Below are 19362 nucleotides of genomic sequence, written 5' to 3'. Positions count from 1 at the left end.
CAATGACTTTTAATCTGCTAGAATCCGTGTTAAGATTGGGCTTCCTGATAAGCTTATGGGCATGTGTGAGATGTAGCTTTTCATTGGGTTTCGCTAATGCTTTGTGCCTTTAAGAATAAGGTAGGCTTGCCTCGACCTGTGGTAATTACCTGACAGTCACTATTAGCAGTCTCTGAAGAGACCCCAAGCAGGTCCTTTGGGCACCCTGTCTGTGCTGGCATAAAGGCTGGGAACTGTGCAGTCTGGGAATACCCCGGTTAGAAGGGAGAAAGATGCAGGTCTTCATCCCAGAGGCAACAGCTGAAGAGCTGGAAGCCTCAGTGGGTGCCCTTGCTGGAGCAATAAGGGGAAAGACAGGTGTAGCTACCCTGAGTTGTGATGCCAGTTATCTAACACCACTGGTCTTTTGGTAAGCAAGCAGGCCTGAGAAACTGTTAGAACTTAATGTCTCACAACTGGGGCCATATCAGAACTTGTATTAGGTGGCTTGTGTGATGGTCATAAAGAACCTCTTAGTTTTGAAACAACCACCTAAATGTGCCATTTTGTGTCCTATCCCCTTAACAGGAGTTGAGCCTCATGGAAACATGGTGAAGCAACCTGCCATCTTTACAGTAGATACTATCAGTGCTGGGCAGGGAGATGTAATGGTCTTCATAGAAGATCCAGAGGGCAACAGAGAAGAGGTCTGTATGCTAAACATATTTTGCATGAAAATTGGTAGGGAAAAATAGCTTAAATGATTACTAACTACTGTATCTCAGTGTAAAAAGAAAAGGAGTACTTGTGGCACCTTAGAGACTAACCAATTTATTTGAGCATGAGCTTTCGTGAGCTACAGCTCACTTCATCGGATGCATACCGTGGGCAGTTTCCACGGTATGCATCCGATGAAGTGAGCTACAGCTCACGAAAGCTCATGCTCAAATAAATTGGTTAGTCTCTAAGGTGCCACAAGTACTCCTTTTCTTTTTGCGAATACAGACTAACACGGCTGTTACTCTGAAACATACCTCAGTGTAGTAAACTGTATTTAATGCACAATACTTAAGTAGTTTCTCTGATCATAAATAGAATATATGAATATTTTAAAATTCCAAAAATAACTGACAGTTTGCTAAGAATTAGTGTACATGGTTCTTAAGTAATTGAAAGTTTTCTATTACAACTGATCAGGTGGGACAGGAGCAGGTTTTATTTGTCAAGTTGTCCTATTAGGCAGTTTTGCTTTTTAGCATGAAAATTGAAAACTATCACACTCTGGACTTGAATCTGAAGTGGTATTCAAGGCCTTGACCTTGCCAGGGAGATAGTGTTCCTGAGAATCTTTTCTAGGCTCTTACACAAATCATAAACAAGCCGGCTAGAAAAAGGGGTTCCTTAGCTAGGATCAGGTTGGACAATTACCACACACAGTGTGACTGCAGAAGCAACTCTGAAATCTTTCCATAGCTGGTTTTCCCTAAGCAATGTTCTAGTAGTGAAGAAAACATTTTAAAATAGTCTTACCAGACTCAAAGCCCTACTGTCTTCAAGCCCTCCTCCTGATTGTTCACCACTTGGAAAAGTGTGATTTATCAATTAACTTGACCAATTACAACCAACACAGTTCAAATGTTGAATCACTAGAAGTAAATTCTTGCAGTGAACTGTACTTGACCAATCGAAGGGAAAAATCAAATGACAGTACATTGTTACCAGATAGAATTAAATCATGATAGCCCTGCTCATTCTGCAAGAGCAATGACTAAAGTTGTAGAATATCTGCTGCTAATTACTTGGTACATTAGAACAATCTTGGGAGTATAACCAATGCTGTTTGGTTAGAGGAATTCCACTAATGTGATAAAGTTTTTGGTTACTTTAATCAAGTGAGAATTTGAATTAAGACATTCCAGACAAGTCCAATTATACACTGTAGTTGATACTGATTAACCGTGTTGGTCAGCCTCCAGTTTAGTTGTGTGTGTTAGTAAAGGAACAGAATAGGTCACCCAGTTTATACTAAGTGGGTTCATGTGTTCCTAGAAATGTCAGTGGCTTTTGCACAAATAATGGGGAACAGATAGCTAGCAAGTATACTTGCTGCCATGGCAACTATATCTAAAGCATTGCTGTGGGTCCTAAAGAGATGATCATTCTCCTTTTTTGACTAGTTTCAGCATCAAAGTCTACCAACTAAAGATTTAATGTCACTTGTGAAAAGTCCTAATTTAGCAGATAGTCAAGTGTAGACTCAATGTTTCTGGGACAAATGCTTTGCCTTCCTTTCTAGGCAAAAGTGACACCTGACAATGACAAGAACAAAACCTACTCTGTGCAGTATGTGCCAAAAGTTACTGGACCTCACAAGGTGAGTGTTTTTGGTGTTCAGGATGCTCAACGTGCTTAAGTTAGTATTGCACTATTCATGGGCGTGTTAACCTTGCATGTTTACTGGTGATATAACTACCCAGAAACCCTGGTGTAAATAACCTGTTTCCATTTTCTGTTCAAGTCTCCACAGTTTGGGGCCAATGGACTATTCTTTCTCTTCCCCTAAGAGATGGGTGTGTTCATCCCTTTTTCTAGGTTGAGAGAGAATATGGTCTTGTGGTCAGTACTTCTATTTGATGTGATGTGCAAAGATAACATGACATGCTGATCAAAAGGATGTCTGTCCTCTCCAAAAGGGTTTGGGGGAATATTCACTGTGCCACTGGGCTCATCCTCTGCTGTTTTCTTCACACTGGTGTCAGACTCCTTCAGAGCATGAGCAGAGCCTTTTGGTCTCCATGAGCTTTTAGTACCAGGAGGAAGGCCTGTGACTCAGCCTGATTCGGGGGCCCACCAGGAGGGTAACTACAGTGGACCACCTACCACACTCAAGAAGAGGCTGGCAAGAATGAATTGGAGGGATGGGCTCCATTCAGCTCCTCCTGCTGCCTCAGTGCTGCAGTTTATCTCAAGTTTTATTCCACTCTAAGCCACAGGGTTGAAAGGGCTTCGCTACAATACATCATTCTCCAGTACCCTCTACTTCCCAAGCTCAAGCATTAGGAAAAACTAGCAGCCTTCTAGGGTGGTTCTAAAATGCTGGTCCTGGGCTCCTGGAATCTTTATGCAGACAACTTGGCGGTGGGGAGGGCCCAAAGTAAATGCACTAGAGTGGTCAGGCCAGTCCTTTGCACTGTCCCAGTTAGATCTAGTGGGGAAATTATGACTAAGCCAAACCCCTGGATCATTCTGTTAGTCTTCACACCTGCCCCATACCTTGAGAACTTCCTTTCAAAACTCTCCGCTAGCTGTACAGCTGGGTACACTTTAGCCCCCTATATTCTAGATTGCTAGCTTAGTGGTTCCACCAGGCAAGGTATGAAAGCTGACCCTTGCAGAGTCTCTGCATTTCTCATCAGTTGCTCCAGCTCTGCAGTCTGCCCCCTTGGCTAGCTTTCCTTTCAATCTCCAGCAGGTCCTCATCCTATGCCTGCAAGTTCTGCTGGAAGAACTAGACCTAGAATCTATCGCCAATAGCTCTAAACTTTGTTCCAATCTTGTTCTCTTTGCCACCACTGTGACTGGCAACCAACTAGGGCCTGTTCCAGAGCCAACGACAATGAGTTCAGTCCTCAAAGTGTCATTTTTCTCTGGATATACTGGAAGTGAAGCATATAGGAAGGACAGTGAGAAGCAAACATCTCTACCTTAGTTGCCTTGAGTCACGTTGCTTCATTGTAATGGAGTATCCATGGCCAAAGCAGTCAGGGACTTTGTAACTTAGTGTGCCATATCTGCTTGCTTGATCTGTGTATTTTCCAGGCACACTAGGTGAAGTGGCCCTTGGATTTTGTATTTAGAGCTGTATTCAGCTTCATAGTCCAAGATGTGTACTTAATCCTCATAACTAGCTATTGTCCTTGGTGGACAAACTGATCACTAGTTTGAGTCCATTAATTCTGATCCAGGGAAGACAAAGATGCATTTCTGTAGTGCAAAAAATAAGCAGAAACTAGTAAAATGGTGGTGCAGGCTCACTGCCCAAATAAATGTATTCTCCAAAGGGTGCCACATCCTGGCCTAATGAGTCTAAATGCCAAAAGCATGATGGAGCACAACTTCACAATGGACAGGCTTTCAATTTAGCTGATCAAACCCCCTTCCCTCCAAATCTTGAAAATGAGCTTGTTCACTCTTATACCCTTCCCTCCCCACACCCTCAGTCTTGTCTGCCTACAATGGTCTGTACAGTGCAAAGTACAATGGGGCCCATCCTCTGTCCCTGTGCACTAGTATAACGATTGTTGCAAGTAGCCGTTGGGCCTCCAGCAGTGGAGTACAGTTATCTTCTGGAGACATTAAGACTTAAATCTAATTGAGGGCCTGTATTTCCCAGGTCTTTCTAAGTGTGGTAAGCAGCTATGGTACCTCCAGTTGCCTCAAAGTGAGGGAGTTAATATTAGTTTCTCCACAGGACCTCTTAACTTAGCCATGAACCTTAAGAGTTCAAGCACTTAATCTTGTGATTTCAAATAGTAAGTTCTGCCAGGCCTGAACATAATTCCAAGGTGGCCTCTTAATTCTAATCTTACTTCCACAGTGCTAATGTCTGATTTGATTTTTTTTTAGGTTACAGTTTTATTTGCTGGACAGCATATTTCTAAGAGTCCATTTGATGTAAATGTTGACAAAGCCCAGGGTGATGCCAGCAAAGTAACAGCAAAAGGACCAGGCTTGGAGGCAATCGGAAACATTGCCAATAAACCTACCTACTTTGAAATTTACACAGCAGGTAAGCATGCTTAAATGAGTGTTATAGATCCCTAGTAAAGCAGTTACACAATTATATACTCTACAGTAGCTCTTGCAGCTTGACTTGGTTTTGGTCAGTACTGACAGTCTTCCCTCCACTACTTGCTAAAATGGGGCATGATATATCTGCCTCCTAGAGAAACTGAAGATTAACTGTAAATATAAACACTCCAAATGCTTAACATATTCTGTATCTAACTTCAGCAAAAGAATCCATCCAGTTACTATTTGAGTTCTGTCTTAAGTGATGAACCAGTCAGTCTACTAAAATGACTAGTGAGCTTGTAAGTTACCATTTCTTCATAGACCATTTACTTCACAGCATTTTGTGGCCATAATACTATATTCCACAAGAATGTGTGTTTAACATATTGCAAATGCTGATGCAGAACTTCACTCTAAAAGAAAATAGGGCAATTACTTAAAGTATTTAAACACTTTAACCCAGTGTTTAGTGTATTAAACTGCTTTCTGCCTGAGGCTCCTAAAATCTTGGCTGCAGCTGTCTGATTTAGGGGACTTGCCACACTACTCTAGCAAAACATTGTTTCTAATTGGGAGATATAGTAATCTGCTTCATGTAAAGACATGTCTGTACTAAAAGTCATGGATGTTGAAAAAGCACCTTGATTGCTTATTCAGCAATACAAGATAGTTGAATAACAGGTGTCTTCAGTGGTGGTGAAGAAAAGAACGAACTTCGACACCCTTGTCTAGAGTAGGATGTTGGCTTAGAATAGGGGTTCTCAAACTGGGGGTCAGGACCCGTCAGGGTCCTGAAGTTGTTATGGGGGGAAGAAAGGGGGTCATGAGCTGCCAGCCTCCACCCCAAACCCTGCTTTGCCTACAGCATTTATAATGGTGTTAAATGGATAGTTAATTTATAAAAGGGGTCACCCTCAGAGGCTTGCTGTGTGAAAGAGATCACCAGTACAAAAGTTTGAGAACCACTGGTGTAGAAGCTCTAATCTTAAATTTTAACTTTATTCTATTCTTTAGAACTAGTTTTTCCCCTGAGTTGTTCCAGTTCACCATTTTGGAATCACACAGTCCTGGTTAATGTCCAGGAACTCCTTACTTTATATTGGCAACTTGCTCTATTTGAAAGTTGGAGAGAATTTGATTATCTTCTGCTGGGGGCTGTGGAGTCCTATTTAGTGTGTGTGTGTGTGTGTGTGGAGCACAGGTTTGTCCTCTACTAACTCCCTGGAAAATTGAGTGGCATTTCAACTTGTGTATCAGGTTGGAACACCTCACTTACGTTTGGCCCACCCTCCCCTGCGTGAAGGTGGGCCAAACTTGGAATGTTGTAGGAACCCTGCAGGTCAGGTCACAATGACCCTCACTCAGACTTGACCCAGTTGTCCCTCTGTCACAAGATGATAGCATTGCAACCTAGCACATGGGGTTGTGGCCAACTCAAACGTGGTGTGGCTAAAAAGCAGTGGAGTTGGGTGCATCCCCAACTCACCCCAAGCTCCATAGCCTATGGCTTCTGCAGCTGCATGCACAGACTGAATTGTGAAAGGGTTTTGTGGGGAGGAAAAGCCAAACAGTCTAGTTTGTCTAAAGGGTTGCCTATGTAGTGCCAAGAGTGGTGAATAATCCTTGTTGTGAAACCATTCCGGAGGCAGTGACCGATTCCCTGCCACTGCTGCTCCCTCACCTTAGGGAGCTGCCAGCCTTCACTTACTAGCAAACAGGATCTGGCCCTTTTTGCCATAAGACTGCAAACCAGGGGGGAGGCAAGAAGGTAAAAGTAAACACTGAGGTAGGATTTAATTATTCTGCTACTCGGGTGTCTCCTGAACATAAGTGGTGTAAGGACAAATGGGTCTAATGCTTTGAGTAGAGGCTGCTATCAGTGTTCCAGACCACCTTAATGTGTCACTTATGCCCTTACAGTAGTGTGGCTGGGCCATAGCAAAACATTCCAAAGTTGGCTTCCGCAGGGCTGATCCCTTCACACAGGCTGCCAACCCAAAACAGTACCTTAATCTTGGATCTTAGCAGAGTCAGACTTGGAAGGGTCTTGCTTCCAGCGAAGTGCAAACTTGCAATGTCTGAGTTAAAAGGCTGAACTAAACTTGTTTTCATGTGGGTAGGTGCTGGTGTGGGTGATGTTAATGTGGAAGTGGAGGATCCTCAAGGAAAGAATATAGTGGAGCTTATGACAGAAGACAGAGGGAGCCAAGTCTACCGTTGCACCTACAAACCTACTCAAGCTGGTCCTCATACTGTCAGAGTGACATTTGCTGGAGAGACTATTCCAAAAAGTCCTTGCGTTGTTTCTGTTGGAGAAGGTATGTACTGGGATGATGCCTGCACCAAAGTATTTCTGTAAATATGGACTGTTTTCATCCATATTGATGGATTTGATTACAGGATATGCACATCCTTACCTTGTGTATGACAATCTTTTCCTTTAAACCATTCATTTGCTTTAATATTTGATCTTGCATATCCACTTAATTCAATATTCGTAATATGGCTCTAGGTGCTAGTCTCCTATCAATGGGCTATAACTTGAGCTTGCCCTTTCTCTTGGAAGAGGCTGTCTTAAATTCCATTTCAGTGTCTAACCTTTCTTCAGCTCTGATTCAGTCTACTATATTTACTTTCTCAGTTTTTCCTCCTTAACTGATGCTTGGCTTTCTGTTCCATCCTCACCTGCCTCTACGCTCTCAACCTCTGCTCACCTCTCCTGAGCTACCCTCCACTTGTGGAATTTTGGACTTCACTGCTAATGGCTTCCTAGTTGAGCAAGCTATGTCGGTAAGAAGCACAGGGTGACACTTTCTTCATGGTTTGCTGTCTTTCAGCTTCTAGCCTGCAGGTTGTTTGACTATCAACAGCTTTCCCCCTTGCTTCCTTGGCAGAACAAAAAGTGCAAGCAGAATACAAAGCACTTGCCAATTAGGGCAACAAGATTTGCCTTGCAATAAGTCAAGTTGGTGTAACTACTTAACCACAAATTAACTGCTTAACTGACTTGCATAAGGGCATGTGGCTTTTTCCTACTTGAACTTAGCTTTGCTGTGAGCTCTCCAAAGCTAGTAGGTAGCATGTGATTTAAAACTTTGATCTTGTTTATACAGCCTGGATTATGAGTTGGAGTTACTAGATGACAATTGAAACAACTATCTCCAAGCTATTGGTATGACAAGCAGAATGAACTGCTTGTCAGACTCTCCACAGATGCTGTACACTACACTTCTACTATAAACAATGCACATGCATAATATAAAAATGCATGCTGGGATTAAACTGGGAACCTATAATAATGAGTGAGCTATGTCTCTAGAATGTTACTGGACTGAAGGCTACCTGATAGCTGGAATTACATTTATGTAAGGCCAGTTATTCAGAATTACCCAATAGCTTATTTTGTAGAAATAGTTGGTACTTAAACTTTGCTCAGGGATGGGAAAACACTTTGCTGTGGACAGCTACACTTATGCAAACTCTCAAGTTTAAGAATCTGCCACCTACTCTGCTTCTGTAGCCTATTGCTCTGATCTGACTAACTGTACAATGTGGCATTGCTCAGTCTCTGCATGTGTCAATGCTGAGCATAGCTCAATGCTGAGCATATCTTGCATTATTCTATGAACCTGCAGCAAAGCAAGAGTTTCCATTTCCAGTCTTCCAAGGTACTAGTTGTCTGAAGCCAGTTATAACTTTAGATATTACCACCGCTGCCCTACTCCTGAAGGAGTAGCCCAGTAGATTACTATGGCACACTCATAAAGTGAAACGCTATATACTACATGCAGTTTGGCTCAAATGTAAAAATGACCTTGAGAAAAGCAAAGTTATACTGCAAATGGTGGGCTGGCTTTTATAGTAACATGCTCCAGTTAATGTTTGGTATTAAAGTTCTACATAGCAATTGGTCTTCACTATGTAAATGTCAAAGGCTTTTTAGTCTGTCTGTAAGAACAGCTGATGTAAATGTACATGACTCAGAACACTTGGGAAATAACTTAGTACTACAGTCTAAAAGCCTAAAGGCCATATGTAGAATGGCTAGATTCCATACTGATCCCCTTGAGACTAGTGTGATTCAGATTTTTCATTTTCAAAAGCTAAAATATTCTCCCCTGAGTCAACATGCTAAGTAAAAGATGGGTGTAAGCTGCCTTGGCTTGAAAATCTACTTGAGAATCAAAGGCTATACTGATGTCTAAAATGCATTTGCAGCATGCAGTCCAAGTGCTTGTCGTGCAAGTGGTAGAGGCCTACAACCTAAAGGAGTCCGGATCCGAGAAACTGCAGACTTCAAGGTTGACACTAAAGCAGCAGGGAGTGGGGATATCAATGTGTCCATAAAAGGACCAAGTAAGTGTTAATGCTTTGAAGTTGTCTGCAGTACTGTATTGTGGGAAAAGGAGAGAAGCCTCAAATGTGGACTAGTCAAGGAATTGCAACTTTGAGTGATATTCACAGTATGGGGCTTCAGTATTTTGATAGGGGGAGGAAAATAATTAAGATGGCTCTTCATTTTTCATATGTAAAATGAACATATATTCATGGGTGTAGTGATGAAGCCAGCCACTCTTCAGTTGTTCCATATCATGGCTTGGTGTCTTTTTTTATAGCCTGTCCTCTGAAATGACTTCCACTCTGCTTCTACTGTAGTGGGCTGGGAAACTTCAACTCTAATCCACATCTGCTTTATAGCAGATGCTACAGTAGTTGTCTTAAATGATGCACAGGATCATTGTAGCTACTGAAGAATGTTAGACAAGAATACTCTAATCATAGCATTGGTTATTGAGCCTCCAGCAGCAAGACTCCAGGGGTTCAATGCCTGGTGTCCACCATGAACTTCCATTGTCTATGAAATCATGGGGTTAGATACTAAAGATTCTGCATGATTAACTTAAAATTGAGTGTGTACACACAATGTGCCAGTTGAACACTGAATGCTAGAGGTTGGAGTCTTTTTTTTCAATTTAATCAGTTAAATTCAAAATTGGGAAAGCTTTCATGTCTCATCTCTACAGCTATGAAATTAGAAATGCTGTGAAGCTACTCAAAGGAAGTAAACTCTGTAGAGCATTCTAGAGCTTAAGTTGAGTGTCTGGGTATGGCTTAACTCCTTCATTCAGTTATGTAACTTTTCAGCTTGAAACTCAAGCTTGCTTCTCCCATCACCCACTTCTAAACTCTACTTTCCTTTAATGTCAGTTTGTGTGAAGACTTGGATAAGCAACTAGCCTATTCAACCACACAAGTGCTTTGGGAGTGGCTGGCTTGTCTTCGCCTGTCTTAATTTGGCAGGGCTGACCAGTGATGCCCGCTCTTGTTCTTTAACTGTTCCTAGTTTGAAGTAAACCCTCAAGGAAATATCCAAGTATCCTGCACACCCTTAATGTTTCATGAGAAAGTGGTATTCCAGCTGGCTGTGGCTTAATGTAGTATGGAGAGAGAAGTGATGGACTTTTATCAGTGTAAATTTCATTATACTAAGCTGTTCTTGAAATGTATCTTGCAGAAAACTAAAAGTAGGTATTCCTTAAATATTTGTAGTCAAAACCTGACAAACGTTAATCAGCAGAGTGATCCATGTCCTCTTAAAACAAAACAGCATAGGACAAAACATAAGGGAACCTGTTAGGTCTGGTGACTTCAAACATTCTCTCATTTATGCCATCTGTCTTAGAGGGCAACTGGAACTATCTTGGTTTCCTAACTGCTTTCTGGTGGGAAAACTTTATTCTCAAGAGGCTAAGTAAAATCTAGAAAACATACTTCCCTGAATAACTTAAGGTGTTGGCTGGAAGCTATTGAGTAACGCTGACTTGGTCTCCCAACAGAGGGCTTGGATGAGTTTGTGAAACAAAAGGACTCTGTGGATGGCATATATGCATTTGAATACTACCCAGTTAGCCCAGGGAAATACATTGTCACTATTTCATGGGGTGGACACAATATCCCCAAGAGGTGAGTTGCATTTTTAATAGATCACGTGGGTAGGAACCAATGCTAACAGGAATCTACTGGGCTGAACTTGCTTTCTAAGCTGCTCTGGCAAGAATTGTTTTAATTGCGCTAACTTGTATATTCATTCCTGCTCCTGGGCCAGCATAGCTTGCCTTGGAAGGTTTGTAAAAGGAGGCTAGCATAGGTCTCTTTCCAGTCTCTCCAATCTGCCTCTTGTGATCCACAGCTTGTATTAAACTGCATGGCCATGGGGGAGGACTTTCATTGAGCTTTTAGTAGGGTCCATGAAATCTCATGGTGGAGGACTCCAGCAGACATTAAGTCTAGTTAATTGACTTATTCATTGTTTCAGTGGCATGACTGATCTAGATGACATAACTCAATCTGAAAGATTGCTCCATAGGCTGGTGGGCTGGGCTCTTCAATGCACATTGTATAATGTCACTTATTAATGAAGCTGCAGACAGGAGTGGGTGCTATTTCTGCTGCTCCTAATACTGAATTTTGACCTTTCCCCATTTAATAGCCCCTTTGAAGTTCAAGTAGGTCCTGAAGCAGGTCCTCAGACAGTGAGAGCTTGGGGACCAGGACTTCATGAAGGGATTGCTGGTAAATCTGCTGACTTCGTTGTAGAATCCATTGGCACAGAAGTTGGCTCTCTTGGTAAGTCAGCCTGGTTGTCCTGGTTAGGATTTTCAGGTGCTTTAATGTTGAGCTGCTTGATGACAATAGTCTTTCTGACAAGTATGGTGATCCCATCAGACTCACCCAGTCACTAACTAAACATTAAGCTTGCATAAATCTGACTACACTTGCATAGGAAATGATTTTCTAGCTTTCTAGAATGTGGGGTATATTGGGTCTGAGGGGAGACAACACCATTGAGTACCTACTCCATAGGAAAGGTATAGTAGAGCAGTGAACAAGGAAAAGGTCTGGCAACTGGGAGGCAGGCTTGAGCAAGCCTTTAAAACCCACCATGCCCACTTTGGGAGACGTTTGTTTCCTTTAGGCTTTGCCATTGAAGGCCCATCTCAAGCAAAAATAGAATGTGATGATCAGAATGATGGCTCGTGTGATGTGAAGTATTGGCCCAAAGAACCTGGTGAATATGCTGTTCACATTATGTGTGATGATGAAGACATAAAAGATAGTCCATACATGGCTTTCATCCAACCAGCTTCTGGAGACTTCAACCCAGATAAGGCAAGATAGCTGAATTCTTCTGTATATCAATAGCCGTTGATATGGCTGTTCTAAAAGCTACTTGTAATTTCTTTCATTTTCATGCATGTTCTACAATCTTTAGCCATGGATTGGTTGGCAGGCACAATGCTGGTCCTTTTTCTTAAATGTGTCTAAATGAAGCTATTGCTTGGCCCCTACTATATTGAGCATAAGAGCTGTTGCAAGAATGTGACTATAGTGGCCTTTCAGGTAACATGGCAGGGTACTACTCAAGAGGCCAAAATTCTAAACTCAAGCCTCTTTAGGCTTGGCCTTCATGAAGTTGTTTTTAACACATGATCTCCTCAGTCCACAAATATGAAGGCCTGTGATAGGGTTTTGGGTCACCTTTTAGAAATACTAGCTTTAACTATGAGCTTTGCTTTCTTTGGCTGTAGAATCCATGTAAAACTTATGCACTTTACCTTTTTTAGGTAAAGACTTATGGTCCAGGGTTGGAGAAAACTGGCTGCATTGTAAACAACCCTGCTGAGTTTACAGTTGAGACCAAGCAAGCTGGGAATGCACCTTTGAAGATATATGCACAGGTAAAAACCTACATTAACTATCTGGAAGTACTATCAATAGTCACAGGTCTCTCCTTTGAAACAGGTACCTAGCACATTCTGGCTAATTAGTTAGCCACTCCCCTAAGAATATCCATGTAGATTCTGAGCATCCTGTTCAAGTCTGTCTGCGGCTGTGAGACTTGATCTGCATCTTGGTCCTTCATTGCATTTCTGCATACTAATCCTTTAATCTAAAAGGTGTTTGGGATTATGCAAGCCTAACTCCAGTATGGATTTAAAGCCCTTTTTATTAAGGCCTGTGACTAGTCCCTGGTCTTGCACCTATTGAGACTTCTTGAAGTGGTCTCCCATAAATTGTCGTGTTGTCAGTCTACTAGACTTCTACAGTTTGGTATGTGTGGCCAAGGAGAGATGAGCAGTTTAAATTTGTGGTAAGATTGTTAAAATTTCTTAATTCCAAGCAGCTCTGCTGTAGCTGCTGCTCTTGATCATTAACTTTTTTGATAGCCCCACATCTTAAAACTACTTGTACCTTGTTTCTGCACACCTTTGTATGTAGTCAGTCATCTAATTCTCAGTTAAACACTTGCTTTCAGGATGCAGAAGGAAGCCCTATTGATATTCAAGTGAAGAGCAATCCTGATGGAATCTGTGCCTGTTCTTATATGCCAGTTAAACCAATCAAACATACTATTGCTGTTGTCTGGGGAGGAGTTAATGTACCCAATAGTCCATACAGGGTAAGTACAAACACCTACAAAATTACTTTGCAGGGACTGGTGGTACATCTTGTAAAACAAGAAAACATTAGGATAGTTTGTGTTTGTCCTTGCTAATGCTAGTGAGTACAAGTCAATAGAGCTACTCATGAGTAAACGCTTGCTGCATCAGTCTTGCTGAAGGTTGCCTGTCCCATTCTGCAGGCTAGCATGTCAAAGGGCTCTGAAACTAGTGAGCACAGCATAAACATAGGGAAGTCGGGAACTTTATTTTCTCTTCTTTAACTAAGCAAGAACAATAGTTAAGAAGTCAGGGCATTTTGTCAGGTGCTGGCATTTTGTCAGGTGCTAAACTTAATAAATCAATGTGACCCAAGTATAGGGTAACTCTGAACACTTTTGTGAACCTGTCTAGGTTCTCATAGGACAAGGCAGTCATCCACAGAAAGTGAAAGTGGTTGGACCTGGGGTGGAGAGAGCTGGTCTGAAAGCTAATGAGCCTACTCACTTCACAGTTGACTGCACAGAAGCAGGAGAAGGTAAAAGATTGTAGATAATGTATTGCTATCTTGTATCAAAACTAATTCTATAAACACTCCCTGTTTGAACAGGAATCTGATCTCCTCAATTCATAAACTCTTGATTCAAGCTTTTTGCTTCAGAAGGGAAATCTGAAGCTAAAATCCTGTTACAAAGATTACGTGGAATGATTCATACAAGTACTTGACAAACTATCATATCCAAGGACTTAAAAGCAAGATGTGACTTGTTTAGTTGCTTAGTACTATAGCTACTTGGATACTAAACCAATTCCTGATCTTGTGGCACACTGTTTGCTCCTAGGTGATGTCAGTGTTGGCATTAAATGTGATGCTCATGTTATAAGTGAGGAAGAGGAAGACATAGCTTTTGACATCATACACAATGCTAATGATACATTTACAGTGAAGTATGCACCACCTGCAGCTGGACGTTACACTATCAAAGTGCTTTTTGCAGGAGAGGTTTGTATCTTTTTTATTTGCGACTAGAAATGTTAGCAAAAAGAAAAGGAGTACTTGTGGGACCTTGGAGACTAACAAATTTATTTGAGCATCAGCTTTCATGAGCTACAGCTCACTTCATCAGATGTATTCAATGAAGTGAGCTGTAGCTCATGAAAGCTTATGCTCAAATTTGTTAGTCTCTAAAGTGCCACAAGTATTTTGTTTTGCAAATACAGACTAACACGGCTGCTACTCTGAAACCTGTCATTAGAAATGTTAGCTATGCAGAAGGCTTTGAATCCTAATGTAAATTCAATGTGCATTACTCAAAAGGGGTCATTGTTAAGTTTGTAAAAGTTCTTCATAGTTTGGGCCAAACTCCAAGAAAAATGTTTCTCTAATCTTTTTTCAGAGTCTCACTCTCCATTGTAACACCAAAAGTACCCATGCAGCAAATGTTATGCTGGTACTTGAAAAGGCAAAGGCTAGTTGACTTCACTCTTTGTCCAAGCTGTGAAATGTAAAGTTAACTGAAATGTTCTAGAACATTTCAGACATCTGGAGGAGGGGGCTTTTAATGTGACTATGCATTTTAGTAGTTTCAGTGGTGGTCAGAGGGAAGGCAAAAATACATACAGAAGATTGCTAGCTGTTCCTGTGCAAAGCTGAAGTAATCATATGGGATGCATTAGAATAGGTTTATTTGGCAGGGTACAACTTTCAGGAAAGCTGTGACTATCTAATCTGAGACAGTGCCTGATTTCAAACTTAAACAGTAGTCCTTTCACTGGAAGGCAGATGCTAGGTCAAGCTCAGCAGACAAAGCTTACAACTGGGTATAACTCTGTCCATTAAAGTAGCATGTTTTATATTGAAGGAAATTCCTGCCAGCCCTTTCAGAGTTAAAGTGGACCCATCGCATGATGCCACCAAGGTGAAAGCTGAAGGACCTGGATTAAGCAAAACTGGTGAGATTCCTTTTCTTTATGCCAAGTGATATATTGACATGAGCATGGGGTAGTTCGAGAGCATAAACTCATGATGTAGACAAACAGCCATCTTTCCCACTAGGGATTTGGAATGGGATTACTCTATGCCAAACATCAAATCTGGGGGCATCAAGATTAAAAACTCTCTGTATTGTCTTTGAACTTACTTGACCAAGTTGAAATTGCTCAATTTTCATATGGACTATGAACTTAAACACACAGCATAGATAGCACAAGAAACAAGCATATTCTAACTTTCAAATTTACTTTCTGTTAAGGTATGGAAAATGGCAAACCAACACACTTCACTGTATTCACCAAGGGTGCTGGGAAAGCACCACTGGATGTGCAGTTCAGTGGACCTGTACCAGGAGATGCTGTGAAAGACATGGATGTTATTGACAACTGTGACTATTCCCACACTGTTAAATACACTCCAGTACAGCAGGTAGGTCTGACACTTCTGAAGAAATGGGAGTGGTAGGCTCCTTGAAATGACAATTAACAGCAAAAATAAAACTGAAAATATGTGAGTGAATTAACATGAAGTCTTGTGTCTGACTGAATTTTTCTGATCAAAGGAAAACCATGGCAATGGAATGCTTTCTTCCCAAGAGCTGCCCAAAAGCAGACAGTAAGGGGTCATGAGTGTCTACAATCACTAGTACAAATAAAGCTGTAGGCTACATGTTGGGAATGGCCTGTCCAGAGCAATTTAAACAAAGATGCATAGAAAATCTGACTGGAGAATGAGTGCAGATTTTGGTGGCATGAGAACTAGTCACTGAAACTGATCCTGCTGTACTAACAGTGTAACTTTGTCAGTCTAACTGATAAAGGCAGGCAGAAGCAAGTGCACCCTACAGGTGCCCAAACAGAGGCCCTACCCGTGCACTGCCTCCCTCCCTCACCAAGCTCCTGCTTGCTGTCCTCCACCCCCCCCCCCCATTGCTCACCCTTAAGGTGAGTACAAAGTCAGAGGGCATAGCCTTCCTGCTTTTAAAAGTGATTTGGGTTCATGGCCCCCTGCCTTCCCCTCCTGCCACCTTGTTCCAGCACCCCTCACTGGGTAACAAACTAGCAGACAGTTTACTAGCTAATATGAATGGACCTGGTCCAGATGTTTAGGACTTCCAAATCACCCCAGATTTTTGCAAGCTGTAGTTTTCTATGGCTGGGCTGCAGGTAGTGAAACTGAATTGTCCTCAGTCGAATGAGCTGTAGTGTTAACAGGAGTGTAGACCATAGCTAGAGCCCTGCATGGATACAAAATTTGTATCTGCAGATTTGTAGTGCTCAAACAATAGTGCACAACTCCTATTTCATGGTGCAATGCATTTCCAGAGTAACTCTTCAGCTAGCTTGTTTGCTTTTAGGACTCAACACACAATTTATGCAGAATATAGAACAGTATTTTCAGTTGAGATCAGTTCTTTTGCACGATGGCTTAGGTGTTGCTTAACGTTTGCCTATAGGAGGAAGGAACCCAGATAGGGAACTTTCATGTTAATAGTGGATGCAGCTTTCCTAGTTTACAACAGGGAAGAGCTGGAAGTGTTTACTTACAGAGAAAGCATATTTTCCCTTTTTGTCGGCAGCTTTTTGTGTACTTCTGAATGTGCATAATACCCCAGATTTCTATTAATTGTCATGGCAAAGTAATGTCCTCTTAAGAGCTGCAGTAGCTTCTTAGATACCAAGTTGCCTAGACTATATAGAGTAACAATAGAACAGTAATGGAAGGAGTAAAAGCAAGTCATGTTTTTTAAGGGGACTTTCCCAGTAAGCTTGCTTATATTGCCATAGTCAGGAATGACTAATCCCATTTTTAAGGAATTTAGTACTATCAAACTGAAATGGTCTGACAAACTTCAGTTATCACTTAAGATCTAACTGGTCTGACTTTGATCTACCATAAAATTGGCATGCACTTGGGACATGGCAAGTTCATGACCAAAGAATGTCAGTAGCTTCAACTAATATATTTGGAGAGGTATTACTGATCTCTGAGCTTGGCTGCTTTGTATATCAGTGGGACTGGATTTTAGTTCTGGCTCATCTGTTTCCTGGAGTGTCTTAAGCAGTAAGGAACACTGCTTACTTATAGTATACTTGTAGCTCTCTGATAGTTGTACATCCCCTTTCTAGCACTGCTAAAAGTATACCTCTAAGGTTCCTAATCTGTGTTTGCTGTTGCATGTAAAAGTGGCAGCAAAACCAACCAAAGATTGCCACCTCCAAATAGCACAAACAGATTCTTGGCTTCTCCGAAAGACTGGGTAACACCACATCTGCTTTCTTAACGGAGTCTGCCAGACTTGGGAAACCCCCCTTGCATAGGGTGTACTCAGTATCGCTGCTACTACCAAACCCATAACCTTCCTGGCAGCCAGTGTTGTCATTAGGGTGGAGAAATTTTTACCCAATAAATGGGTTTTGGATTTTAGTAACTAGAAGACCTGGCTAGTCTTCAAAGCTTTCCCAGGTATGTATAATAGGGTGGTTGCTAATGCTAGTAGGATGTCTAACACTGTTTGTTTATAGGCTATCAATCTACCTTGCCCTGAAGGCTTCCAGCTAGATAAAGGAAGCTGAATAATTCACTATGGGTAAAGGAGAGCACAGTGCCAGCTGTCAGACATAAAAATACAGTGGGTGGTGTAACTCGTTTGACCAGTGCAGCATACGTTTGTATGTTCCTCTTTTTTTCCACAGGCTAAGACTAGGAGGGAAGGAAAAGGACTGTCTAAAAGCTTTCACAGAAGAAATTGTGACACATCTGTAAATACAGCAATGACTAATGCCACTTACCAAAAATTTCCCAGCCCTGTAAAAATACTTCATTTTCAAACCTATTCAAAGGATTAAACCAACTGGATTCTCCCTAATCAGCTGAACCTCTAGTATTTAGAGTCTTTAATTATGTGACTTGGAAAGTATCCAGTCCCATGCTATCCTTTTACTTCTTCTGAGGTTTCTAGAAGCTCTGTAGAGAAAACACAAGAGGCTGGCAATATTAATCTTGTACCCATTCTTCAGCACTGTAGAGAACTGAATGATAGCTACTGAGCAATAAACATTCAGGTCTTGGCACCCAAGTAAGCTGCTGTACAAAAGCTAGGGGAAATTATAGGTGTACAAACAGTGGTGATCATGAGGTTTCAAGCTGCATCTGAGAGAAAGACTTGGGGGCAGGGGCAGCTGTGAAGTAACAAGACCCACTCAACAGGAGCAAAACAGTGTACATATGGGAGGAGTGGAGGAAACTGCCAGCCTGGCGGAAAAGGGAAAACATTGTGGCTATTGGGCATTGATTTTTTTTAAAGTGGTGTCCATATTTTAGTCTCTGTGCAGTAGCTTGTCTCCATGCAGAGCTCACTGGAGTGTGTAGACCCTATAAAATCTTTACAGGGATGAGGGACTTACTAGGCAGTTAAATTCCTAAGGGACAGCATGAACAGAAATCTCAGTATAATACTCTTAACCAGATATAGATAAGGTTGAGTAATTGTCAACTGAATAACCTACAGTTAGCCTTCCTGATTTCACCCAGTGCTGCTATAGCTGTTTGCTGGCTTATGTGAAACATTCATGGATATTTCACTTGGGAGCTGAGCCAGCCAAGAATGAAAAGTAAGCAAACGGTGATTATAGCTGAAATATGGACTGTGGTAGGAGAGCATAAAAGGAACACACATCTTGGGCTGAATCTGGCCATGACTCTGGCATTCCAGCCAAAGCACACAGGAGCATTAATCTGTTTCTGATTTATACATCTTAACTTTGGTATTTCAAATGCTATTAAAAAATATAACCCCTTTGTGGGCCTGGACTTGGCATGCTGTCTGTACGGTGGAATAGAATACCTGGTCTCAAGTTGGGTCATTCATTCAGCTGTCATGCCTGAGCTCTGGGAGGGTGGGAATCAACCTGGGGCCTGAATTTCTTCCAGGCAATCAAAATAGTACTGCAGTGTTGGCAGGAGAGCAAGCTTTCTCCCTCTGTCAAATGAAAAGGGTTCAAAACTCAAAAGCTGGAGTGGGAAGTTGGGGCAGGGAGCTCACACAACACTTGGAGCCTGGTCACTGTCTGCCATTATACCTTCAGTCATAAACTAGTATATAGTGTCCAACTAGTAAAGCACAAGCATGAAATGGCTGAAGACCTAACTTAC

General features: G+C 41.7%; 1 protein-coding gene across 3 annotated transcripts in view; it reads left to right on the top strand.

The window, feature by feature from the left end:
- FLNB (filamin B) overlaps positions 1–19362 on the top strand; it is a 112869-nt gene that overhangs the window by 49745 nt on the left and 43762 nt on the right. For all 3 annotated transcript variants that reach the window (XM_077820994.1, XM_077820997.1, XM_077820995.1), the window contains exons 5-18: positions 568–686; positions 2276–2353; positions 4606–4768; positions 6894–7091; positions 8992–9129; positions 10611–10737; positions 11264–11400; positions 11750–11943; positions 12399–12512; positions 13091–13234; positions 13629–13752; positions 14057–14217; positions 15077–15167; positions 15467–15636. In XM_077820994.1, coding sequence (XP_077677120.1) covers positions 568–686; positions 2276–2353; positions 4606–4768; positions 6894–7091; positions 8992–9129; positions 10611–10737; positions 11264–11400; positions 11750–11943; positions 12399–12512; positions 13091–13234; positions 13629–13752; positions 14057–14217; positions 15077–15167; positions 15467–15636 — 1958 coding nt within the window. The remainder of the gene's footprint in view (positions 1–567; positions 687–2275; positions 2354–4605; positions 4769–6893; positions 7092–8991; positions 9130–10610; positions 10738–11263; positions 11401–11749; positions 11944–12398; positions 12513–13090; positions 13235–13628; positions 13753–14056; positions 14218–15076; positions 15168–15466; positions 15637–19362) is intronic.

The sequence above is a fragment of the Eretmochelys imbricata genome, chromosome 7, assembly GCF_965152235.1.
Source record: "Eretmochelys imbricata isolate rEreImb1 chromosome 7, rEreImb1.hap1, whole genome shotgun sequence".
In the NCBI taxonomy this organism is placed as follows: Eukaryota; Metazoa; Chordata; order Testudines; family Cheloniidae; genus Eretmochelys; species Eretmochelys imbricata.
Note: the sequence above shows the minus strand (reverse complement) of the source record. Positions and strands in the feature narration are given on the sequence as shown.